We start from the raw sequence: 26,720 nt of genomic DNA, 5'->3' as shown, positions 1-26,720 counted from the left end.
AAGGACTCCTGGTGCACAGAAACATTTTATGTCAATTCCTAATCTGTACCATGTATTTTTGTTTTACTTACTGTCTGTTAGAGGCTGCCTCTTTCCATGTAACTTGTGCTTCATTATTAAAATCTGAGAAATTAAACTACTACAAGACATAGCCTTATTCAAAGGTGAAGGCAAGCCACACTAGAAGCTATTCTTGCAAACAGCAGCAGTTCTACAAAAGTTCCACAGGTGTGCAACAGTTTATCATCTTTTTTCCTCTATTCAGATATTGAAGGAAATACTGCAGTGATGGTCGAAGAGTAAAATATCCTCTTTTGGTATTGTGTGTTGCTGCCTTTTGGTTATCTGGCAGGTTATTGTAGATTTAAATCAATCTTTCAGTTTAATTGTTTTTGTCGAATTACTGAGATCAATGATTATTTTTCTTCTCTTTAGATCAGTTTAAGATGAACTCTTGAGTCATTTGGAAAAATGCACACTGTCCTGTAAATTTGTTAGTAGAAGTGTCTGTGGACATTATTTGGCCAGAGAGGTAATGCATATGAATTTATTTTAAGCCTTTCAAAAAAGAAGTGAGAAGTATTCTCACAGTACCATTAACACCTGTGGAAAAAACTGAGCTTTTGTTTGATTTTTTAACTTATGGAAAAGAAATTCTGCAACAAGTCTCTACTTGGTTTGAGTGGTGTGTGGGACATTGATTGACCAGTCACTTAAACTGTAAAATATAACGTTTTTGGAGACTTAGGAAATAATTATAGCTTAATAAAGATTGCCTTGAGCATTTGAAAAAAATTAGATCTTGGGCTCAAGGGCTTTCCTCCTATGCATGTGAATTTCTTTTTACAAATGCAATTTTTTAGCTTAGATGGGTTTGCAAAGATAAATAATTTAACAGTTCATTCCATATCTTTGAAAATCAGCCTGCAGTCTTTCTTACCTATCCCACTATATTTACTTTGATCCAGACATCTCCGATCTTAATTTTATTCCAGAATTAAGTATTTGACATGCAGTAGAATTAGATTTTCTCATTAATATTTTGGTTTTATACTAGACTTGCCTGTTAAAAGACACAAAAGGGTATATTTTCTCCATGTGAATTTCACAGAAAAATTAATTTGATCTAAAAATACTCCAGTAAATGTTTTTTTAAGAAAGTAGGCTCTTATGTGCAAACGTCTAATTATTTGAAACTGGTTTTCTCTGAGACAAAGAAATATAAAAGAACTTGACTTATTTTTATCTCTTTATTCTCGTTACTACGTTATTGAGGTGAGGTAATGGAAGAGGTGATAGAGATCTTCAAATCAGAGACAGGTCACGTGTATATAAGTCCCACATGAAGAAATTAAATACCATACTTCAGTCTAGTTAGTAGAGGAAAGCTCTGTCTCCAGACAGTTTTAAACTTTGTGCTGTTCATTTTGGCGTATTCATAGCCTAATTGAGTTAGGCACATGTACATCATAGTTAAGACGTTTGGCATGATTTTTAGCTAGCAGCCATGTTCAAATTTTTGAACTTGCAATACTTATTTAATTGCTGCATTTCAGCTTTTCAATAATAATTTCCTGATTAGAAACAAATTCCAAATCAGATTGTTTTTCAAGTGCTTTTGTCCTGAAGGTATTTTACCTTTACCTTAAACAAAGTTTTAACTGTTTCTGGTTTTATTGTTATATTTCAGTAAATCTCATAGCAGCAATCAGCATCTAATCTTTTACTGCTAGAAATAATCTGCAAATCGTTAGCTAATGTTACAGCTTTAGGTGTGCAGATGCACTGCTTGGAATGAAGAAATTAACCAAGAGTTTGATTTAAATGTTACTTCTTACAGATTAAAGAAGTCATAATTTATAAATACTTAGGCAAGCACATAATTTTTAGATGTGAAAGATGTTAAAACAGCTGATATGCTTGTTGAACTAAAGAATCACAGTGATGCTATGCACTTACACTGAGTAAACAGGGAGGCATTTCTTTGTTCTTGTTCTATTTGCAGCAGGGAAGAAACAGCCATCTTAAACATACTCTTTACAAATATGTAGTATATAGCAATTTCATTGCTCTGCTTTATTCATGTTTCTAACACAGTTTTATCCTGGAATTACACAATTATGTAATTGATAAAGCACCAGTGCTTGATAAAACTGTGAAAGAAAGTTGGTATTATGATTAAATCTCCTCTTTAAAGGAAAATTTCTGTATTTTTCAAAGAAACACTCTTAATCCTTTATGAAATCCTTAATCCTTTAATAGAAAACAAAAAAAGTAAAACAATTTGGATTAACATATAAACTGATAGCAAAATGCAGAACTATAAGATTAGGATGTGGAGAGACTATATGTTTAAAATGAGGTATAAACTAGCAATAAAGAAAAGAAAAATCCTAAACTAGAAGCTTTTATGAAAAATAAGAGTTGGAACAAAGAGTAACTATAAGAATGCTTGTTAGATTGTTTTGGTGTTGTGTTGTTTGGGGTTTTTTCCATTCTGCACGCTGCATTTACAATAATCACAATTTATTACATGTGTTTTGGGAAATTAAGTTATACAGTCACAGTGAACAGCTAAATACAACTGATTTTTTTTTTCTTTAACAAAACTAAAAGTGCTTCTCAGCCTCCACTAATGACAGTTAACTTTGGTTTTCCAAATTAAGAAAAGGTAGAAGAAAAATCTAATCCAAGGACTAAGGTTAAGTAATTACCATGCAGATATTAAAAAAAATTGTCTTTGAGAAGTTTCTTGCTAATGCTGCCCATTTCCAGTCACTTCAGCTTTACAGATACAGATATTTGTTGCATGAGCTGGAATATAGAAGCCGACTTTATTTTGCATTGTCAGAAGTTTATTTGGATATTGACTGTGCAGGTATTACAGTTTGGAGCCCATACTGGTTTAAAGGTTGTGAGACAGTCTTTTAGAGACAGACTTGCAGAGTTTTTTAGGCTGACTTATGAAATGGTAGAAACTTATCTTAAATATTTCACATCTCTCCTCAGTAAATGTTAAAAAAAAATAAATAGCCTCAGCTGCATTTTGCTGATGTATTTCCTTTCTAAGAGAAATTCTGATTTTCAACAAGGAAAATATTTTTATATTTCTTCAATAAACATGACACGTTTCTTACCAGGTTTTCAGGAAAGTAGGGTCAGGGGACATTTGCTACTTCCATAGGTAGCTGTTTTCTTGCCATTTATTGGGTTGGTTCTGGAAATTCTAAGCATTCATAGCTATTATGTGCTGTGTTGTATTTTGATAGAAAATCCAATTTTATAATATATTAAAAAATTATTACTTGCCCTGCATAGTTTTTCTGTTTGTTCATCAGACTTGTTGGATTCTGTATTAAGCCTGTATATCTTCCTTTTCTCTTTCCTAAGTAAAAACAGATTTAATAAAGGCAAAGCAAACACTTGGAGATGATATCTACAAGAGTAGATACAGCTGATACAGGTGAATAGACCATTCAAGTTCATCAATTTTTCATCTGCGGGCCTCTCCTTTTTCATCTGCTTTTGCCATGTTGCAGCACATTTATCTTCCACTTGCATCTTTCCTTGTATATTTTGGCTGGATAAAAGACAGCTCCTGCAGTGGCAGAATTTGATTTGTGTGATGTTAAGGGGAAGGATATGAGAGGACAACACGCCAATGACTAGCTGACTGCTGTCTCTTCTCTGTGGGAAGACCCAACAAAGCAAAACATGCTGGATTTTAGCTGTCAAGTGGGACAAATAGTCTTTCAGCTGCTGGCAAGCCAAACAAATGGCTTTATAAGGTTTTGGTTTTTTTTAATTTTTGTTCATTTGTGTTTAAAGTATGTCTTTATGTAGGAGAGATTGATTCCCAAATTTAAAACACCAATACTGCTTCCGTCATCATGTGAGGTTTTTTTGACTTCATTATGAAGGTGGAAAGGAGGGAGGGAAAGTGTGAAAATAAGGGATATTTTTATTGCATTCAGCTGTGAAATTCATGTTCTGGGAAAGGCTTCTGTGCAGTGTTCCAACTTCTGCCATTAAAAGGCAACTCTTGTTCTTTATTGGGTTCATTACTACATAGGATATTGTAAGGTTGCAGGACATAGTTCCAGAGTGTGTGCCAATACTGAGGACCATTTCCACATGACGTTTAGAGGAGACATCTTTCATCAAACCATTTCAGAGAAACCAGCTCAGTTTGTGCTTTCTAAGGTCACAGAGCTTCCCAGGAAAAAAATTGCATTAGTCAGATCAAGGAGATGTTAGAAACTGTGAATCATGTAGTGGAATTCATGTGGAAGATGAAGATGACTTAGGTACTGAGAACTGGCTACCACCCCAATATAGCATTTTACATACCAAGCACCAACTGGATTCCAATGCAACCCCAGGTTCTGCAGTGGTGTTAGCTTCTTAAAGATGGGTTTACATTCCCTATAATTACACTAAAGCTAACTTTTCCTGCTTGATAAACTTTGAAAGGGAGATCTGCTGTTGTGTTTAAATCTCTTTTTTTTTGCTTGTCTGTTTTCTTGGACTAGTAAGTGTGGGGTTTTGCTTGTTTGTTTTCTTGGACTAGTAAATGGTATTAAGTGACAGGGGTTTTTTTAAAATGTTAATTTTAAAGCAAAGGATTAATTGCCAAAGATTTCAGTCAATATCTCTGAATGTGTAGAAAGGCCTTCTAGTATATTACTTCATAAAATGTAGTAAAACTTTTCAGAAATGTGGTGGCTTGGTAGTACTATATAGTGTAAGGCTATAGATGGTCAGACACCATCTGGGATTTTTTTTTTTACCTCTATATTTGTATCCTCATGACTTGCTTTATGAAGGAAAGTGTATTTTTATGTCTATTTAGATTTTGGGGGTTGTGTTTTAGTGTGATGCAGCAGAACTTCCTAAGTGTTGAAAGGAGGTAGAGTTCCTGCTGTTCTGGCAATGCAATGATTGCTGTAACTATTTGATATATGTTTTATAATGAGAACTTGATTAAAATCACATTTTTGTGGGGCAGTTTTTGTTTTTGCTGAAATATTATGGCTACCTAGAGGTCTGCTAGCTGTGGTCACACAACTTCTTGGAAAGATCTTCAGCAGGTAAAAGGTATAAGAGTTGATACACAGAAGTTAAGAAACTTCTTATTTTATTGTTGCTTGTTTTCTTATTTGCTATCACTGTTTAGTTGTAAGTACATTTTTCTCAAAGAATTTGAGGTCTCTGAGTCATCTTAGTGATTAAGACCCTTTGTATTTTAAATGCTTTGTTCTCCACTCAGAAGCAAACTAAAATGATGAGCTTGTACCCAGATCTGTTTGACTGCAAGCTCTTCAATAGCAAGTATATGTTCCAGCTGAATGTTTGACATGGAAAGAACATGTAAAAATATTCTGGAGTCTGAATAAAATTTGAGAGGATTTGGAATTCTTTTTAAATTTTCAGAATAAATGAAAAAAAAGCATAAATCTGTTGCAGACAGTACGCTACTTGTCTTTAAATTGATCGTATATGAGGTATCCTGTTAACAGCTTTTAATTTTATTTCAAGTTTTTTTGACCATGTCATAGATGTGTCAAAGCTGCTGTTTTTCCAGTCAAGTTTTAGTGGTAGAGCTGTCTAAGCCATTATGATTCTTTACTTCCTTTTGTTTTACATTGACTATCAAGGCAGCTTGCTTAAATGTTCATCACTGCTGTTAGGCCCAACCACACTAATGCAATTGAAACCTTAGCAGTTTCTCTAATATTGCAGTCTTAATGATGCCGTCTACAGAAAAAATATCAAACATGATCAAATTATTTCAGTCTCTTTATGACTTTTCCATTTTTACAATATGGAAAATGTTGAGTAATTCATAGGAGGCAATGTCAAATTTTCAGGCATTTTGGGGTTGGTGCTTCTCTGGAGTGTGCCAAGATAAAAGACATCAATGTTAACGTGATGAGAATGGATGTTTAACGTACATATAACTGGCAGAATTGCAGGATACTGACAGGAAGTGTGGAGGTCAGAGAATCTAAATCCAATTTCCAATTCACACTAAAGCTGTGTGAAGTAGTAGACTGAAAAAAACATGCATTATTAATGTTCTATCTGGCTCTTGTAAGTTAGTCATTTATCTCTGTAATTATCTGCCTTGTGTTGTTTCTAAACATCTGTACAAGGGTTAGTTTGTATTAATAAACAATTAGGGTTTGGGCATCTGTTGCAGAGAAATGTTTTCTCTGTATCAGGTTGCTTTGGTTTCCTTTAGAGACAGTAAAATGTGATCAAATACACCAAAAGGATTGTCAGCCCAAGACTTGAAACATTCATCCAATACAGTTGGTTAGTTTGTAAGCTTCATAGCTGTCTTGTGTTTCATATTATTAGGTAGATTGAGCTGTTCATGCTTCAGTTGTTCATTTTGCTATGTATGACACGTCACAATGCCACTTTACCCATTTTCCATCTGAAAGTAAACTGGTTGCATTGATTAAGTATTAGTTCTCGATCACTGATCTGTATCTTTTATGCAGTTGAAGTTGATGAAGAGGCTCTTTGCATTCTGGGGTTTGTTTTGTATTTTTGAGTGTTTGTTTTGTTTTGGTTTTGTTTGTTTGTTGTGTTTTTTCAGGAGATTAGTTGATCAATGAGCTGGCAGTAGTAGCTTCATAAGCTACTACTATATATACTGCTACTATACTACAGATATACTTTATCTGAGCAAACCAAGTTGAAGATTGTAAATTCATAAAACCAGAAGTGAAGATGGTCAGTCACCTACTTTCTCACTGTTTTGAGAATGCATGCCATGGTTTTAATAATTTTTGGTACAAGTTTGTACCCTGCCTTTGTGAAGTGTACACTGTATTTCCAAAGCTGACTTACAATTAACCTGGTGTTTGTCAAAATGTAAAAAATTGTATGAAGATTTCTGTATTAGCCTTATAGGTGGTAATTTTCACTATTAATGGCATCATAATTTACATGGATCTTAATTCTGATTGCTTTTATCTTCCTACAGATGCATCTTGTTGGAATTCTTTAGCAGATAGAAAAATGGGGGAAATTATGCTGTATTTCTGTACTGTTTCTGCAGTGCATTTGCAAAAACTAGAGAATATAGTCTGTTTTCTTATTCTTCATTCCTGCCTCTTCTTAAAACCACTCTTTTATACCTGGTCTGTGGCATTACTGTTCTACAGTGGAAATGCAAAGCAAATTTTTTGCCTAATCTTTAAAAAAAATTAGCAAAAACCCACTTGTCATTGCAATGGAAAACATGGCATTATGTATTAACGTAAACAGCTCATGCAAAAAATCCAAAATGCAGACACATATGCACACAAGTGAACACACACACCTACCTGCATATGGCATGTTTACTTTCCAGGCTTAATACAGGTGTCTTTTTACTAGTATCACTCGCTATTTCCTCTCCTCACTCTTCCTGAAATTTCCAGGGTGTTGTGTGCTTTTAATTTAATGAAGAGACTTAACTTCAGGTTTAGATTTTATTTTTAATTACTAGAATGCAATTTTTGAAAGATTACTCTGTTCATATTCTTAAGGAGCTAATGTACTTAAAAGTTGATTAAGAAGGAATGTATTTTAGAATCAGAGAGGGCACTATAATTAATGGTCAACATTAAAAGGAGTTAGTTTGTTATTTTTAAGATCTCTGTCTCCTGACATAGGCAAGTAAGAAATACTTGTAAGTTTGTTTCTGAAACGAGTTGACAAGGGGGAACTACCTTAGAAATGCAAATTTAAAACCAAACAATTAATTGCTATATGGACTTGTTCCCGTTGTTTCAAAGGAAGATTTTTATAAATTGTGGCAAGTACACTTGAGGCTTTTTTTTTTTTTAAATCAAACTAGAAGGAAAAAAACATAGCATTTAAACAGAAACTTTCTGCTGCTTCTAGTTTTGTCTCCTTCGTATCTCCTGTGTCATGAGAGACATGGGAAAATTGGAGGGGGTTTAGCAAAGGGCCACCAAGATGATTAGAGGGTCAGGGAACTCGACTTACATAGAAATGCTGATGGAGCTGGGTTTGTTGAACCTGAAGAGTTAAAAGTTCTGAAGAGGAGAATCGAATCACAGCCTCCCTGAAATGTAGCTGCAGAGCAGATGTACATAGTTGTCTTCAAGAGTGTGCACAGGAAGAGGGCAAAGGGCAGCAGGCTCAGGTTGCTTCAGGGGAAGTTCTGTCTCTATAGAACAAGTCTTTACCATGAGAGCAGCAGGATACTGGACTAGGTTCCCCAGAGAAAGGGTGAAATACTCTGCTTAATAGGGCCCTGGGTAACCCAACATAAGGCTCTATTTTTCAACAGAAGGTTAGACCAGGTGGTCTCCAAAGGTTCTTTTCAACCTACATTTTCTCCATGGTTCTGTGAATCTGTCTGTCTCTGATACTGAAGCAAATATGGGGTAATGGACTAGGCAGGCTGTGGTACTGCAAGTAACTTTGGAGAATAGTAGTCCTAGGTCCTCTGATCCATTCTTCAGAGAAAAGCAAACATACTGCCTTAAGGAAACAGGGTGAGAGTGCACTTAAGGACGGAGTGTCTGAGCTTTTCAGAGGAGGAGTGTGACAGACAGTGGGAGTGGAGGGGAAAGTACTGTGTGAATTTGAACATGAGTGTTGAGAAGGGTAGCTGAACAGTTGAAGAAGCCTAGGACAAGAAAAGGGGTGAACAATGAGGAAGAAATTGTAGGAGCACATGAGTTTGATATGTACTTGCTGTACTAAATGGCTTAGGCATCAAGTGTGTTCACCACATGTGATAAAGTTGGGATGGCAGGACCAACAGTGCAGGAGCCTTTATATGCCTCTACATGCTGAAGGTAGCGTAGTGTGAATAGTCTTGGGTGGTTTTCTCTTTTAGTCCTGGGTTATTGAAAGGAGGAGAACTCTCTGAAACTAATAGAGGACAAAGGGTACTCAGGACATTCTGGAATATTTTGTAGTTTTACTCACAAGAACAGGCTGAAGCGTCACCACTGTTGTCTTAAATATTTAAGAAAAGAGAGAAAGGGGAAAAAAAAAAAAGGATTGTTTAGAGCAGGTATTAATGAATGTAGTTATTTGATTGTAGTATTGTAAAATGGGTCATACAAACACAGAGGTGAAAGAAAATACCTTTCTCCAAGTTCAACAAATTTTGTTCTTATTTTTTATTTTTTCAGGGAAGTTGGATTGTGTAAGTAGATGGATATGGAATTTGCCTCGGTAATTCATCAAAGCATACTTAACATTGTGGTTGCTTTTTTCTTCTACTCCAGTGGGAAGTTAGTCCTATCCTTAGATTATTCTGGATCATTCCATTAACTTAGTGCTGCAGCTTTCAACAAAATTGTCTTAAGATGTTTACTTTAAAATGCAATTCAGGGAGTCTCTGAAATGTCACTGCCATGTCTTGTGGGATGTTCATGTCAGATAACACTTTGCAGAATGGTTTGGAAATTATGAGAAAACCTGGATGTGTGCTTTAGTATAACATTAATTTGTTCAGATCAGTTATTACTGCTGCCAATACCTGTTTTTATTTACTGTCTAGATATCTGTAGAAGACAACCACTTCATGGAGAAGGCTTAATGCCTTTATCCCTGGTTTAGGATGGGAAACATGAGTATAGAAAAGGAAAGTTCCTTGCCCAGTCAACTCAAAGAATTACTGGCACAGCTACAGTTAGAATCTATATCTTAAGCAATTATTTAGTGAATGGGTTCTTCAAAGTAGCATGGTATTGGGAGGGAGAAAATGTTTTGGATTAAATATGGTTAATGTTTTATTTTTAGTAAGAATATTGAGTTTCCTATCAAAGAAATTGTCTCAATATGTGGAATTGTCTCTATTCAGATTTTTATTATCCCTACAAAAGAAAATAGGTTTTCTGCCATTGTCTCTTTAGCCACATGTAAACCCAGTTGGACTTGGATGCTTGCATGGGATACTGATTAACATAGGCTATGGGTATGTAACAAGGTCCATAGATTTCGATGTACTATAGAAATGCCATTAATCAGTATAACCACACACAGCAATGTCTTCTACAAGGTAAATTTAGACTAGTGGGAAAAAGTGGTGTAGCCCCCAAAGAGCCACTGCAGTGCCACACAGCTGTGATTATTTTTAGAAGAAGTTTAAACTTAATCTAAGGATTTGAAGGTTTGGTGGTTTGAGGCTGGGTTTTTTTGGAGGACTTTTTTTCCCTTGGTATATTTCTTAGTTATTATGGGCACCTCTCTAGCCCCGTTTTTATTCCAGAGTAAATCCAATCCAAATAGTTTAATGTGTTTGTGATAAATTCTGCAAGTTTCTACCAGCTTCTACAAGTGATTAAAAAAGTATTTCTTTTGTATCACAGCATCCAAGGGTGGGAGGCAGAATAGCTTGATAAATTTTGACAAACAGCATGCTGTTTTATAAAATGTTACTAGATGAAGCTGTCAGATGCCAAAGACTGTATATGCTACTTTCGTAGCTGAATATAATTTTTTAATGTTTATATAAAATCATCATTGGTTAAATACTTTTCCTTTTAGAGAATGCTGAAAATACTGTCCTGAACAATCATCAGCTTGCTGCTTTGAGCCTGTATAAATTCAAATTGTGCAGCAGAGTTGGTTCATAAATTTTTTTTTTTCTCTACAAGTTTTTTCTAGAGTAATAATGTGAGGTAATTCATTTGCTTATTATTAGTATTCCATTAAAATTTCTGTAAATATCTCTGTCTGATTTATAGGTAGTAGCTCAATTTCAAATTTCTTCCACATAATGAAGCGACAGTTTACTGAAACGGAGTGGGATGTAATCAAGTCTATGAGTAATGAATGGATGCAGCTGGATATGTTTTATCGGCACTGGGTAATCCTTTTCCTATTTAAAGTCTGCAAATGCTCACATTCTTTTCTTATACAATTTATTATTTTCATTATAGTAAAAATGTAATCATTTTGTAGCTGCATAGAATCATAGAACAGTTTAGGCTGTTAAGACATCTAAGGTCATCAAACCCACCACAAACAAGGTGAAGCATTCATATCTGTATGTGCCACTGAATAATTTCAGTTGCATGTTTATTTTAATGCAGCAGGTTAGGCTGGGTATAAACTATGCTGATAACTTCTTCTCTCGATAATTTCATCAGTCTACCCTCACATTTAGAGTAGTATAAGTCTTAAATTTATTTTGTCTGCAATGTGTGCTCAGAAGTTATGTTTATAGAAGAGTAAATAGAGTTTAAAAAACATTTTACAGCCAGTATAAATACAATACATTTTATTTGTCTTTTAGGCCTTAAAAGAAAGCTTCTTAAAGGCCATTGGAGTTGGAATTGGCTTTAACTTGCAAAGAATTGAATTTAATGTGTCTCCATTGCAACTGGAAATAGGGAAGGTGTATAAGGAGACAAAAATGCTTCTGGATGGAGAAAAAGAAGAGGAGTGGACATTTGAGGTAAAGAACATGTTTTCACTAGTGGTAAGCAGTTCCAACTCCTTATGGTTGCATTGCATGTTTGATTTTTTTCCTTTAATTTAAACTTCACATCTTTATTCTGTATAACTCCATTGAGCTTATATTAATCAAAACTTAGGATATAAATCTGCGGCATTTTTTTTTTTTTTATGATTGCAAGAACACCCCATAGATGGATTTGTTATAATGTCTTCTTATTTTTCATGTGCCTGGAATATATTTCCTGCACTCTGGGAAGGCCATCCTAGGGTAGGCACAAAGTTCACAGAAATATATTCAGGTTTGATTTTTTAAACAGGTCTAAGATTCTAAAGTTCTTCATCAGTTGGTCTAGAATTGTTGGTCTTAATAGTCTGAGTCTTGGGGTTTGGATTTTTGTTTTCCTTCTTCAAAGTTATTGGGGATTACCACTGAAACATCTATCCTTTCAGATTTGGTCAGAAATTATCAGTATCATCTCATGTTTAAAGTTTAAAGGATATGTAGGCAAAGAACTGATAGGGACATGGTTTACTGGTGGACCTGGCAGTGCTGGGCTAACAGTTGGACTTGCTGGTGTTAAAAGTGTTTTCCAGCTGAGATGATTCTGATTCATAATGATCTCAAATATTTAATTACCTGAAAAAACAAGCTTTAAAAACAAATTGAATCATAATCCTGTTTCTCTATAACCCAGAGGCATGTTTTTTCAACCATTCAACAAAGCAAAAAATGGAAGAAACTATCAAGTGCACTTTTCAGTAAGATTGATTATTCAGTTTCAAATACATATTTGCATTTTGAAAATATCTATATTGTTGGAGACAGCTGTTCCAGTAGACCTGTCTAAATGACAAATTTCTGCTGTATGTTTGTTTTGTTTAATATACAAACCACATGTACCCTGTGCAGGTGGTATGAAAGAGTGTTCCAGTAATGTTTAACTTCAGAGTGTAAGTGTGTTTCTTCACAGTCCATTCCTTCATTCAGCATTCCTATCCACATTTGGTTTTGTGTTACAAGTCTATGCATACTAAATCAGCCCTCTTACTCAATTCCTTTATAGTATAGCAATATCAGTATGTCAAGAAATTCACTAGTTGGAATTACACTGGCAAAGGAAGTTATTGGGAAAGCCTGTGATATGTCTTGTACCAGAATGCTTTCTGTATTACTGCAGTGTGCCATGGCCAAGGGAACATCTACCTGTCTTCAATGAATTCTGGAACTCCTAAGTTTGGTCTTTGATGTGCCTGTGGTTGATTGACAGAAATAGCCTGAAGATGATGATGCAGATAGCTCCTTGTAGTACTTAAGTGCTTTCTAATTGTTTAAATTTTCCTTACAATTTTGTAATTACTGCTAGAACATTCATGCAGTTTTCATCTGAGGTATGTCTCCACTTCCACACTTGCCCTCCTGCAGCATTATAATCAGGCAGATTCTTGTATTTCAAAGAAAAGGTTTAATATCAACGTTCCTTTAAATACAAGCTCAATTGGGATATAATTTCATTTAAATATCAACATTAATAAAAATTAATAAGTAAAATGGTTTTCAGTTACCAATCTCCAGAAAGCCTAAAATTAAGCATTGCTTTACTTTTTTGCCTCTTCCCAAGTTTATTTTAATTTTGTCTGTTTTCTTACTTAGAAAAGTCTTTTCTCTCATCAGATTTTTTAAACAACTTTTTAGTTGAAAAGAGTAATTTTGAGAAATCTGAAAGAGTCACCCAAGAGCAGACGCTGAGTCACCTGTAAGACTACATATTACTGATGCAGCCTTTTCTTGTTGTGCCAAGTTTACTTGAGGGAGCTTTTTCTATCAAATAAAAAAATATAATGACCTCAACTTCTACATTCCAGAACTGACAATGTCTTAGTGAAAGGAAATTATAAAAGACACCAAGACTGTTTAAAATTCAATTATCACATATTTTTGATTGATTCATTTCAGTTTTAAAAAGAACCTAATTTACTAAAAATGGAAGGGAGAAATAAAGGGGATTTTATCCATTTAAATTACACAAAATATTCTGAAGTCTCCCTCAGAAAGCACCATGTAATATGAAAAGATAACTTTAAATTCATAAAGACCAGGAAAAGATCCACCGCCTTATACTTGTCATGACTAAAAGGTCAAGAGAAATACTAATGAATCAGAACAAATCAAAGTTGACACTATTTAGACACCCTGTAACTGTTCACAGAGCAAAGCCAATTCAAATTGAAGATAGAATTTTCTCTGAACAGTGCAAAAAGGTTTCACTTATTTCATTGTAAATACCAAATTAACTACTTTGTTATGTAGCTGACAAACTTTTACCAAGGGTTTAGTATTGTTCAAAGTATCTTTGCCCTCATTCACTCCCTGTATTTTTGGCTTGAATGGAAAGCAGTTGATCAGAAACAGCCTCTTCTTGTTTGATCTTGATGGAAGGATTTAGCTTTAGGGTCTTGTTTTTGCATTTTACTCTAGAGATTGCTATGCAGATTCCTTTCAGCTGTTTTGTAAGGAGTTGGAGGAAAAAAGCTTCTTTTAAAAGCATCAATTTAATTTTAAGATATGTCTGCTATATGTGTTGAATATGCTTTATTCATATAGACAGTACACGCTTTCCTCATTTTAAAAAGGTGGCTTTGTTTAGTAATAACTAAAAGACAGCTAGCCCAGTGAAGAGTGATAAGTATTTTGTCAGGGTGTTGATTTAGGATGGAGTCATTATGATGATGGTGGTGATTATTATTATTACGGGTAATTCTATATGCTCCATTTACTTCCTTTGAAGAAAATAAACTTGGGCAATTTTCCTAGTTTCATTTCTGGTACAGTTAATTTTCTTCTTAGTAGCTGGCATAGTGCTGTGTTTTGAATTTAGGAGGAGAATAATGCTGATAACACACTGAAACAAAGTCAAGGACTCCAGTTTCTCATCGTGCCGTACCAGTGAGGAGTCTGTGCGGTTTGAGCTGCCTGCTATGGATGAGCTGCCTACTACTATGACAAGAATGAAGTGGTAGTTAATTCTAGTAGAAACAAAATAAGTTGGTTGAAAACAGTTAAGACGAGGTCTATCATTTAAAGAGGTCTATATAAGTTTAAAAGATAGCTAGATTAGATAGCTAGATAGATTTGTAGCAGATCTTATATATGGAAAAATATATTGGCACTGGAATTATCTTGGCACAGGAACAGTGTTCCCAGAGAATATGTGGATGTCCCATCCTGGAAGTGTGTAAGGCTAGATTGGATGAGGCCCTGAGAAACCTGGTCTAGTGGGAGGTGTCCCTGTCCAAGGCAGGGGGCTTGGAATGGGATGGTCTTTGAGGTCCTTTCCAGTCTAAGCCATTCTTTGAGATTATGCAAAATAAATTCCTACTTAGTGATTTCCAAAGTGTTAAATGTATTCATGACCCTTTCCTTGTTGGTCCCTGTTGTGTACAACTGATCAGGAAGGATAACTGGATAGCACTTACTGGAATCAATATTAAAGAATTTGAGATGTAAGACATTTCTGTTTTCATACCTACCTCAACATTATGGGTACAGTTATTTTATAGGAAACACATGATTTATCCTAAACTTCACTCTGGGATTAAGAATCACCTGGCAGGACTGCTGTTGCACAAATAACTTTTTTTGCATTTTTTCACAACAAATATTTGCTTGGTTTGTTTATATGCAAATAGATTACTTCCAGAACATGAATTTCAAAGAGAGATTACCTGGGTCAATTTGAAAGATATTTACTAATTGCTGGTGTGCAACTGTAGTTGGCATCTTTCACCCTCAGTAAGAGAAGTTAATCCTGTTGCATTGTCAGGAATAAATAAGAATAGAAACTTTTATTTCTAAGACTAGCTAATCCAACTGGATTCACTCATCAATCAGTTCTGCTGGCTGGGAAGGTACAGATTCATCCTAAGCTGTCTGTTGTTGAGTGAATTCATAATGATTTGAATTCCAGACACATCATTCTGCCGAGTCTTTGAAACGAGATCATTGTAAATCTCATTGTGCTCTAGTAACACTTCTGTTCTGTGCAGACAGAAACAAATTTTGGTCCATTATATGTTTTCTGGTTTATAGAGAGGAATCTTAACAAAACAAACTCTCTACATGTCCTGGGGTGACTTTATGATGCTTGACACTACCCTGAAGGAATTCTGTATGATTGTCCTCTTTTTGTTTAATCATCTATTTCCATTTAAGATACTAATTTTATAAGCTGGTATAGCAATATCTCCAGGGAAGCAGGTTGATTTGCTGTTTTTTATGGTTTCAGTATGTTTTATTAATTCTATTGCTTAAGGTTTTTGTTGTCCACTAGTAAAGGCCAGGAAAGTTGTTCCTTTCTGTACTTCATTTGGATTTATATTGCTTTGAAACAGCAAAGATAGATGAAGAGCATAGTTTATGTTTTATTGTAAGATGCTGAAAGCTCTCTTGTGACCACAGAGGATACATGAAATAAATTAAATGGAACATTCTTCATTCACTGTTCATTGGGGAAGATCTCTGCAGGGAAGTTGTATCTAAACAGTCACTACCTGTTAAATGCATCTTTGAACTGAAAAAAATATTATTTTGTTAACAATATGTAAAATACTATCTATAATATGTTTTTAGGTGCACAAACAAAAAGTAAAATAAATTGACTTCACAAAAAGAAAATTCTGTGCTTAAAGCTGTTTGCAAACTTCTGATGACAGGTGTAAACCACTGCTGAATATGCTGCATTCTGCTCTCTGTTCCGATCTGTCTTTGACCTCCTGGACATGCAAGAAAAATAAAAGAAGGGCAGAAAATGAAGTGATTAAAAAGGGGATATAGAAAAACACAAAACACTGCCACCCCAGAACTATAGAAATGGTTTAGCAATACCTGATCAAGCATTCATAGTCTTGCTTATTTTTGAGAAAGTTACAGAAACGTGCACTCTTAAGTGGTTACCTCTTAGACAGCGTTCTTTATGCTTGACGTACTTACAGTTTGCCAGAAACATCCCTCCAACTTTACAGTTGTACTGGTGCTGCACACAACAGGAGCAGCTGCTGCCTTGGCTGAGTTGGGCTGAGTAAATCTGAGTTGAGCAGCTGGGCACTTTTTTATACATACATATACACACACATATATATATATATATACATACACTGGGCTGGTTTGGAATCACAGAAATGGTATCCTGGCAACTGAAGCCTTTGAAAATTCTGTATAGTAGATAAACTGTAGAAAAGCCTGATGCGCACTGTCACCATTGTTCTAAAGGACGTTTTGCTTAGATTAAAAGGGAAGAAAAATCAGGTGACCAACAACCTGTCAGAGGAAATTGGAGGATATCATGGTGCTTTGTTTATATTATAGTATAGTGCGGTTAGGATATTTCCCAAGGAAGCTAAAATTGGAGATTCAGTCTTATATCCCAGGAGAATATTCTGATGACTTTTTAATTTTTAGATTAATGGCAGTATTGAAATGGATCACTTTACTAGGTAAAATTCTTGTTATTCTTGATTTCTGCTTTAGAAAGTGTGCAGAAATTACATGAAAACTTTTGAATAAAGAAGGAGGGAAAGGAAAATATTATTTCCTCCCCTTAGGCATTTTTTAAATTTTTAATATTTTTAAAGTTTTTAAAAGTCAATGGAATTATGGCTTGGCTATAGTATAAGCATTATTTAGAAACAGAAGAAGTCTTTGGGGTTCTTTTTCCTGAAATTGTTTAGGATACATTTTTAGTGTTTCTAGAAGAAAACACTTTAAAACCAAACTATTAAATAGGTAAAAACTATATTACTAAATATATAGTTACACATCTAAAAATGTTGATTTGTATTTACACATAGCAGTACTCAGACTATGTCAGGAATTTAAAGTTGTGCTCTTACATGCTGTCTGAAGCCAAAAAGAGAGACATTCTTTAAGTTTATGCTGACATCATTGTTTTTCAAAATACCTTCTAGAGGTTCGCAGTTCGTCTCACTGGAAAAGGATAGCTAAGGTGGTTTATATGTTTCGAGACTTAGAAGGGACTGGTAAAGGAATACTCAGATCACAAACTTGAATACAAATATCTACAAATGGTGATGGTAACCTGTAGTAATCTGTCCTCAGCCCTGTGGACATTTTAATGTGTCTGCATCATTGAGCTCTCCAACAAAACTGCTAAAAAGTACTATTGCTTTTTGAATGTCATCATTTTACAGGATTTTAAATGATCTTGTGTTATTGTTCTGAACCATACTCTAAACACTTATATAGTCTATCCTCTGGTAATGGAGCAAAGAAAATACATTTACATTGCCATTTTTCATCTTTACTAGGAAACCCGCTTGGATGACCATCATCATGTTGCAGTGGCGCTTGGGAAACAGGAGGGATTTATACAGAAGGATTCTGAAGTAAGGAACTGAGAAGTGCTTTCATGTCTTGGTGATCACTTGAATATAAACTTATGCTGTAGCTAGAAGTGTGTCATCTCATATACAGGGCCAAGAAGAAGGCTTATCTTAGGCACAGTATTAACCAGAACCAAGCAGTATTACTGAAGTGTTTCCTCTAGTTCTGTTGTGCCTGGTTCAGGAAAAGTCTGTGAAGGAGAAATAGTTTCAGAGGACAGCAACAGATAATGTCAAGTCTGTAATGCATGTATTCAATGTGTTCATTCAAGAGAAGATTAAGTGATTTTTGTCACAGCCTGATAGTACTCATGTGGGAAAGATGGTTTTCACAGAGGGAAATGGAAACAGTGAACCAATCTGGACTGCTAAACTTGTATGACACCTCACCAGTTTGATTTTAGTGGGCGACTGTCAGTGTGTGTATCCCAGAGCAGATCCATTGCTCAAACACCATTATGACAAGATAACCCTTGAGACAAACAACAACAACCAACAGATGGGAAGAACAGCAGTGTTAGTCTTCATTCCATGTGGTGTCTCTATTGAGAGAAAGAGAAAAGCTACTTAAAAGCTTTTCATGTTTTTCTGTGTAATTTAAAAAAGACCTCAGTTGTGAAAATAGCAATAAAAGTCAAATTTAAGGGAGTGGCAGACTGACAAGTTGTAGCCAAAACAGCCAGACAGTCAGCAAATGAGAGTGTGACAAATTGCCAGATTTTTCTCTGGCTTTCTAGTTCTCATCAATATATATTTTTTTAACAGATAAATAAATATCTGTTATTTAGATACAAAGTTTCTACCAGGAACTAGGAAAAAAAAAAAAAAAAAAGAGAAAATTAGTGTAGGAATGGTTAAAAGCATGAAAGTGTGCATTACTGTCTATCATGGTAACAAAGTCTATGTTCAAGGATAACAAAGGCAGTCAGACCTTGTAACTAGTATTGGTTAGACTGAGAAAAAGATATATTAAACTCCCTCTGGGGATTTATTGTGAAAAATTGGTGGGCAAATATTTTTAAAGAAATTCTGTTCATTCTTTTTGTCAGGACATACTTAATTTCCTGGTGGGGTTGCACATTATCTTTCTGACAGGAGTACTGATAACTCTAAATCTGTGGTGAAAAGAAGGTGGCCAGTATTTCAAAAGACAATTACCTAAGTATTCTACAGGAATCCAGGATTTTAAAGTATTGACCTTCACCATCATGGTCACTTACCTTAAACATATCATAATAAAAATAGTCATGATATCAAAGGTTATGGTGAAAAGTCTTTGAATCAAGAGGAGTCTCAAAGGCTTACTTGTCCACTGACTAAACTTATGATGACCTAAATTTCATTATCTCAATTCAATGAAGAATGGTCATTTTAAGCAGAACAAGATCTCATTCATTCTGAGTAAGGAAATTAAGTGAAAATGTATGTACTCTTGCACTGTGCCTTTTCAGGCCTCCTTCTAACAGGAACATGGAGGAAGTTAAAGTTACCTTCTTTCTTTGTAAAACAGCCATAAAAAGGATTCTATTTATTGCCAGATGTGTCAAAAGAAAAAGTTGTTCATTCTAGCTTAATGTGTGTGTAAATGTTACCCAATTGTTTCAGGTTGTCAGTGTTTGTGTGTGTTCCCTCTCTGCAATCACAGGAGTAATTCATTATGGCCTGTTTGCAGAACATCTATTTTCAGCTTTCTTCACAAAATGATAGTATGTACCTACATATCCCAGGAAAGAACCATTGTTATGTCAATGTTCTCTAATTAAAAATCTGTAGTGTCAGGAGTCTTATCAAAATGCTAGTGACTGCTATATGCTTGAGTAAACAGAACATATATCTGTGCTTTAACCTAGATCTAGAAATTTATCTGAGGCTAGTCTCAATAAAAGATGGCTGAGTTTAAAATTCTTTATAAATCCTGTGTAGGATATAAAGTGTCTTCTGTCTATCGCTTGCTATACTTCACAAGAGTTGTGCTGCATTCAGTCAGGGCACATTTCCTTCAGACAAGCACATGCTGAAGTTCAAACTACATCTGTTAACAACTGCTTAGCTCGGAGGCTTGGTTCATATTTGGTATGCATCTGTAATGTCACTTGCATGGCTCTAGGCACCGTTCCTGCAGCTTTACCTCTCCAAAATGTCAGATGAATGGAAATGTCTCAACACCATGTCACTTGTGTAAGGACATAAAGGGAGAGGCGACTTAACCTCTTTTACTTTCAGTCTGCATTGACAGCTAAGAGTTTTTCTGTGCTGTTACAGCAAGCACAAGCCATTTCGTTTTCTCTGCATTTATTCCTAATAGTAACCTACTGCTCAAATACTGAATTGGAGAAATTTTGCTTTTTGCCTATTTACTGACCTATCTTCATTGATATGACAGAAAGGAATAACAAAATCCTCAAAATTGACTTTGGACTCCAGCACTTGGATATAAGCAAAAAAGGATCATCCCCTCCACTCTCAAGAGAGTTCCATCTCATTGCATATGAAGTCAGGCAAAAGACCAAAAGGTCTGCATGGATGAACAGGGAGCTCGTAGCTAGTCTTGGACATACAAAGAGAAGCATACAGAGGGTGGGAGCAAGAATGGGTAACATAAGAGGAATACAGAAATATTCTGAGCATCCAGGGACGAAGTTAGAAAAGCTAAAACCCAAACAGAATTTAATCTGACCAGGGATGTTCAAAGCAAAACAAGAAGCACTTCTGTAAATGCAAAGAAGCCAAAGGGAGAGGTTTTGCTCAGCAATATAAATGTTAAAAGAGGCTGAAATGCTGAATTCCACCTTTGTTTCAGTATTTATTAGCAAGGCTGGCTGTCAGGAATCCCAGGTTGCAGGGATGAAAGAAGAAGAAGGAAGGAGGATGTGACCTTGGAGGAAGAGGGTTAGGTCAGGGACTGCTTGAGCAAACTGGATGGGTATAAGTCAGTGAATATTTATGGGATACTGGCATTGCAAGGCCTGTCTCAATAATCTTTGGATGATCATGGAGACTGGAAAAGTGCCCAAAAACTGGAAAAACACATGGAAGAAGGAGGACCCAGGCAATGGGTCTGACAGCTTCACCGTGATTGCTGGAAAGGTGGCAGAACAGCTAATTCTGAAGACCATTTCCAGGCACAGAAAGGACAAGGAAATCATCAGGACTAGTCAGTGTAGCTTCCCCAAAAGAAAGTAATGCTTGACCAACTTGGTAAATTTCTGCAATGAAATGACTGGCCAGGTAGATGAGGTTGGAGCAGTGGGTAATTGTCGACCTGAATTTCAGTACCTTCTGTCTCTGGCACTGTCTCTCATGAGATCCTCCTAGAACAATGCTGAGCACTGGGCAAGCAGGCAGTGAGGTGTATTGGAAACTGGCTCAATGTTTGGGCCTGGGTTGTGGTGACATTGCTGCAAAGTCTGGTTGGAGGCCAGTGCTGTGCCCCAGGGGTCAATACTGGGTCCAGTCCTGTGTAACATCTTCAGTAATGACCTGGACGATGGTGCAGTGCACCCTCAGCAGTTTTGCGGGTGACACCAAGCTGGGAGGAATGGCTGATACACCAGAGGGTTGTACTGCCACAGAGAGAGACCCTGACAGGCTCATCAAAAATGAGGCAGTTTGTCTGATGTACTGAGTAATACCACTGCAGAGGAGCCCTACTGAATTTTATGAAATACTAAACATTAAGAATATGTCACTCCAGCAAATGCCCATTTAGAAGAATCAGCTATACTTATGTTTGATTCATGCAAGCTGTACTATCTGCCCTGCTGTCTGGAAACAATTACATTTGGAAACCACATACAGCAGGCTGCACAGTAGTGTGCTCAAGGAAAAAAAAAAACAAATATTTTTCTTCTTCAAAAATGTGACTTTTTTTTTTTTTCTTGGAGTGATGAAACTAACCTGGAGACTGTGACACTGTCTTCTCTAACATCGCAGTCCGCATTTAATTGGATTTAACATGGGGAATTGCAGGTTGATTGTGACCACTTTAGTTTTTAAGCAGCACTTAGGTCTGAGAGAAGCATGCAAAACATCAGTGACTATTGGTATTAGAAAGTACAGATAGGCACACCTAGTGGAATAAATCCTCGCACAGTTGTCTCAATTATATCTGCTGTAAAAGGAAGTACAGTTTGTTTGATTGCGGTCTTTTTCTTTTTTTACTGGACTTAAATAGTCATTCTGTCATACTTGCAGCATTCTATAGCTCTTGTTCCGTCAGTTTTGTGAACTGTTTCAACAAAAAACTCGATTTTTCTGTGTGGCTTTGTTACATGCTTCTAATAGTTACTGCATAGCCTAAATGAGGGGAAGTGACATTAGTCTCAAATGTAGAATGTTCTCGTTCTTCTTCAGTAAGCAATGTGTAGTTTAAACATGACACAGAATTTTACAGGAAGAAAATTTATATTTATTGATTCATGTTTTGCTAATATGTGTTTTCTTTAGGTCCATTCCATGGAGCCTAACCAACCACAATTTACATTATTGACTTTTGAAGATTTAGTTGCATCTGGTATTCCAGTCGCACCTGAGGATTCTGCATATTGGGACAATTTCTGCTCAAAGCAGGAGTGTCCAGTGAAACAGAGTTCACATTCAAGATAAGACTGTGTATAAGAAAAAGAAACTTGTCAAAGTTCTTATGCTGTTATCCTGTTTAATTTGAAGTATGGGAATAAGTGCACATATGTAAATTAAATGTATCTTTCCCTATTTAGGCTGACAACCTGATTTTCATGACACTTCATTGGAATTGTAAGGAAGACATGCTTCCTTACTGAAGGAATTCTGAATGAGAAGCCTAAACAAAAGTGCCTTTTTGCATCTCCTTGCCTGTGGTTCTTGCACTTCAGTAATTATCCAGGCTAGGAACAGAAAGCATTGTATAGTAATGTTCTTTATTAGTGAACATGTGTTTAGCATATAAAAATGTGTTTCCATACTTACTTATGCTGAAGCTTAAATTATGATGCTGCTTTTTCTCTTACAAAAATTATTCATTTATTCTCAGATGGATGAATAAAGTCAGGAAAATTGGTACAAATTCTTATGCTGTTACTGTGTGGTGCAAGTGTTCGTACAACACCTGGTGTTTGTGTAATGCTAGGCTGAAAAGGTCTGAGTCTTAGTAGTCTTGGAGCTACATGTGTGCAAAAATAGTTTGAGACAGGGAATTACAAATATTTCATAGTCTTTTCACTTCTTATCTTTGTTAATTAAAACTTCCTGTATGGAGCTTAGTATTTGTCTTTTAACAGTTCTTTTTTGTATTTTTTCCCTCAGCAATAGATGCAAGCCAAGCAGCAGTTCAATTTTCCTAGGCTTGCCATTGGCATCAGTCATGGGGGGAAACCCAAAGGAAAAAAGAAAGCTATTTACTTTTTTTTCCAAATAGTCTTGTAACAGCTGATGACAGAACATTTTAATGCCTAACAGGAAATTAAGGTTTCTGGAGATCTGTAGATCTTGAGTGCACATCTGGAATATTTTGTCGTCTTTCAAAACAAATCATGTTTTGTGCCATTACCTCTCTTTCTTTCTAGAAATCATAGATACAATGTGGTCCATCTAAATTTAAGAAAACATACTGAACAGAATGATCTTTGCACAAAAAATAGTTACCTTCTTTACAGTTAAACATAGATCTTCATTGAATTTGAGCTTGTGTACAACTAGGCTGCACCCTGTATTCTGGTGTACACCATGAAAAGGAAAATCTACTTGTACTGTAACTACTGAATCTATGCCTTATTACAAAGATGAAGAAAAGTTTGCGAGAGAGGATGATTTTTACAACTATTATACAAACGTTAGGAGTTCTGCTGTAGATAATTCCGAATTCACACATGCTGTTAAACTCTCCTGCTTCCAGTGCTAATGAATATTTTTGTTTCCATTTCTGTGACTCTCATCCTACATACTAATCATAGTTTTTAGCGTTTTGCTTTTTTTTCCCCTCCAAAACTACAAATCAGTGAAGCAATGACTCTTCCCTCCAGAATCCACAGGGGCTAAATTAGATGTTCAGTAACTTCAAACCTGAAGTTTAAAAAAATACAGAACATTTTATATACAAATTTATATACAAATTCTAAGTCATGTATTTTTTGTCTTTAATAAAAATGAAATTCAACTTTCAATCAATAATTTGCAATCCACAGATGTCCAGTATATGCCAGTTAGTCACTGGACCCATCAATTGCAGCTTTGCCTGAGAGTTTGAAATTGCCAACTTTTTTGCTTGGACAGTGAATCAAATTGCAAATATGGGATGAGCTGAATAAAGACATTTCAGGTCTAGATTTCTGTGGATAAGAGAATTAATTTCATATTAGAGATTAATTATTTTTGCATGGAAGCAGTGTCTCAAACAAGAAATTTCCTTTCATTAGAAAGAGTTTTAAAAATATTAATGACATCATTTATAATATTGTGCTTGCATGTAAGTAGAAGACAAGCCAATTTTGTTAAATTAGAAAATTGTGCTTGGTTTTCTTGCAAGGAATATGATAGTTTTCAAGACTGTATCTAATTAGAAAGACCTAGAGAAGTTTGTTTTGGTTAGTTTTCCATGAAATAAAATTTTAGTTTAGAGTAGTTCCTAAAGAATTGTCTAGAAGACTGCAGTTTCTCACGTTGTGATTTTTTTCTATGTCTTTTAATTTACACTGAACTGTTTGAAAAATAAGATTAATCTCCTTTTTAATTTTAGTAGCAAGAAGGTTAGGTGATGGTAATGCCTTTTGAAGAGCCACTTGAGACAGGTTGTTTCATGTCAGTGCAAATGGACACAATTGTTACACTTGCTTTTACCTCAGTGGGAAAGAGCAGCTGGATCGTTGCAGAATTTTTGGCTAAAAGCATGCTGCTAAAAGGCCAGCAGGGCATTCTGACTCCTTATGAATGTGAATGATCCTTCTTAAAGTCAGACGAAAGTTTTTCTGGGTATCTGTGCTGTGGAGGCACGTACTGAAATAAACGTTGCTAGTGTGTACAAATAAATTAATGTGATTTCACAGTTCTAAGATTAATTTATTTTTTAATTCACCATCACACCTTTTGCTGATAAAAGAATAATTGGGCCCTTTCTCTACACAAGGCCATAACACTGACTTACTTGCATTTCCACTGAATATAGTCTTAGTGACCACAGAGTCCCTCTGCCATTTTAGAACAGATACAGCTTCCCTCACTAGGTCAAGTTGTCAGCCCAGTCCAGGGTAGGTGAGCTGACCTTTGCTGTCTCCCATCATTCTTCTGTCCCAGTTACATCTAAAAGCCTCAGGGCCTTTTGTTTCCTTTTCCAGAGCTCCATTCCTTCATCTGCTTTGTTTTCTAGATACTGTCTTTGACATAATTGTACCATGTGCTTGAGAGGTTAAGAAGCTGCAAAAACACAAGCTCTGTTCCACATGAGCTTTTCCCAGCAGTGACTGTGGCTGGGTAGACCTTTTCTCTATGGAACAGCATTGACCTGTCACCCTGTTTCTCAGATTCTCAGGTTTAGGTCTTCGATTAGATCTGCTGTCCTAGGTGGCATATCAACACAGTATTTCTGAGAAGTATTTAGTAACAGTCTCTGACCAAATAATAAATTTTAAAAGTTTTGGTCTTCAGTGCAAAGATTCTTAAAAGTGAATAGATGTGTTTTAGTTTGGATTTGTTCAAAACTTTTTGTATTTTACACCAAAAATGGTCAAGTGGATTAGGAGCTCAGAGAGTAAAACTGGGTTCAAGGCAGTCAGCAACTATGTGACAAGAGACAGGTGCCATTTGGTGTGAAAATCTGTAACTTTGAGAAGTGGACTGTGTGAGTTCACTCAGCCTTTTACAGGGTCTGTAAACTTGGACAAGATGTAGATTGTTACTGTCTTATGGGATCAAGTCCACTGATGTTAATCAAGTCTGCTCATCTTAGACAAGAAATCAGAGATGCATCAACAGAAGTAGTGTATATATGGTTGTTATATGTGTGCTCTGGGAAACATCCAGGCAACAGTTCAACTTTAAACAACCATCTTTACCCAAGACACTGCAATGAGGCAATGACTTGCAAAAAAAGTTGAAAAGATGGTTATGCAAGTCACGACAGAGTGCCCTTTGTTGGAGCTTTACAGGATTATCGTGCTACATTCTACAAAGAATATGAAAGTGGTTCTTGGCAGAATTGATACAACCATGTCTAAAACAGCAACTGAGATTGTCAGCCTTGACTGCTGCCTAATTCTGCAGGTGTGCTTCATTATCCTCTGGAATACAGTTAGTTTTGATTACTTCACTCTTTGTAGAAGATGCAAGCATGAAAATTACTATTGAATTTTCAAGAGACAACATTTGAAAAATGGTTTGTTTTTTTCAAGAAGTCATTTTTGTAATATGTTATTTTCTTGCACTGAGCATGTTTTTTATGGGTAGACACTGTATATGAATCCTGTTTCTTTTAAGATTTGGTATAATTTCTCTACTGCAATAAAATGTAGATTATTTTGTGCTTGTGTTGTCTATTTGTGGTTATTTTATCATGTTATTACTTAGATCCAGACAGAGGTGAGATTACTGAAACACTTGTCTGACACTCATTTGCTATTTTGGAAACAATATATGGGACCGTGAAACTGTATGCTCTTAATGACATCCTTTGGGGATCATGAAGCCAAGGTCTGGACCAGTTCTCCACTACTTAGCTTCTTCCAATTTTAATTTTAAATGTGCAACCCAATTTCTGACAAATACAGCATAATGTTGGTGTTTTCTGTGCTGGAGTGTGTCTCATCTTGTGGTCAAAATTTGCATAGTGTGAAGTTTAACGCTCTTAGCAAGATGGACATTTTCAAATACAAGACTACAGTGCTGCTTACAAGGAAATTTCTGAAGATTTG

The 26,720-nt window shown here is 35.7% G+C and overlaps 1 protein-coding gene across 2 annotated transcripts in view; it reads left to right on the top strand.

Moving 5' to 3' along the window:
* The window catches only part of AASDHPPT (aminoadipate-semialdehyde dehydrogenase-phosphopantetheinyl transferase), a 29,631-nt gene extending 3,299 nt beyond the window's left edge, over nt 1–26,332 (top strand). The window contains exons 3-6 of one of the 2 annotated variants that reach the window (XM_058858649.1): nt 10,731–10,852; nt 11,282–11,443; nt 17,767–17,844; nt 22,288–26,332. In XM_058858649.1, coding sequence (XP_058714632.1) covers nt 10,731–10,852; nt 11,282–11,443; nt 17,767–17,844; nt 22,288–22,446 — 521 coding nt within the window. In that variant the 3' untranslated portion in view covers nt 22,447–26,332. Of the gene's footprint in view, nt 1–10,730; nt 10,853–11,281; nt 11,468–17,766; nt 17,845–22,287 lie in introns of both variants that reach the window. The other variant, XM_058858640.1, reaches the window with a different exon arrangement.
* The last annotated feature ends 388 nt before the right edge of the window (nt 26,333–26,720 follow it).

The sequence above is a fragment of the Poecile atricapillus genome, chromosome 1, assembly GCF_030490865.1.
Source record: "Poecile atricapillus isolate bPoeAtr1 chromosome 1, bPoeAtr1.hap1, whole genome shotgun sequence".
NCBI classification, from domain to species: Eukaryota; Metazoa; Chordata; class Aves; order Passeriformes; family Paridae; genus Poecile; species Poecile atricapillus.
Note: the sequence above shows the minus strand (reverse complement) of the source record. Positions and strands in the feature narration are given on the sequence as shown.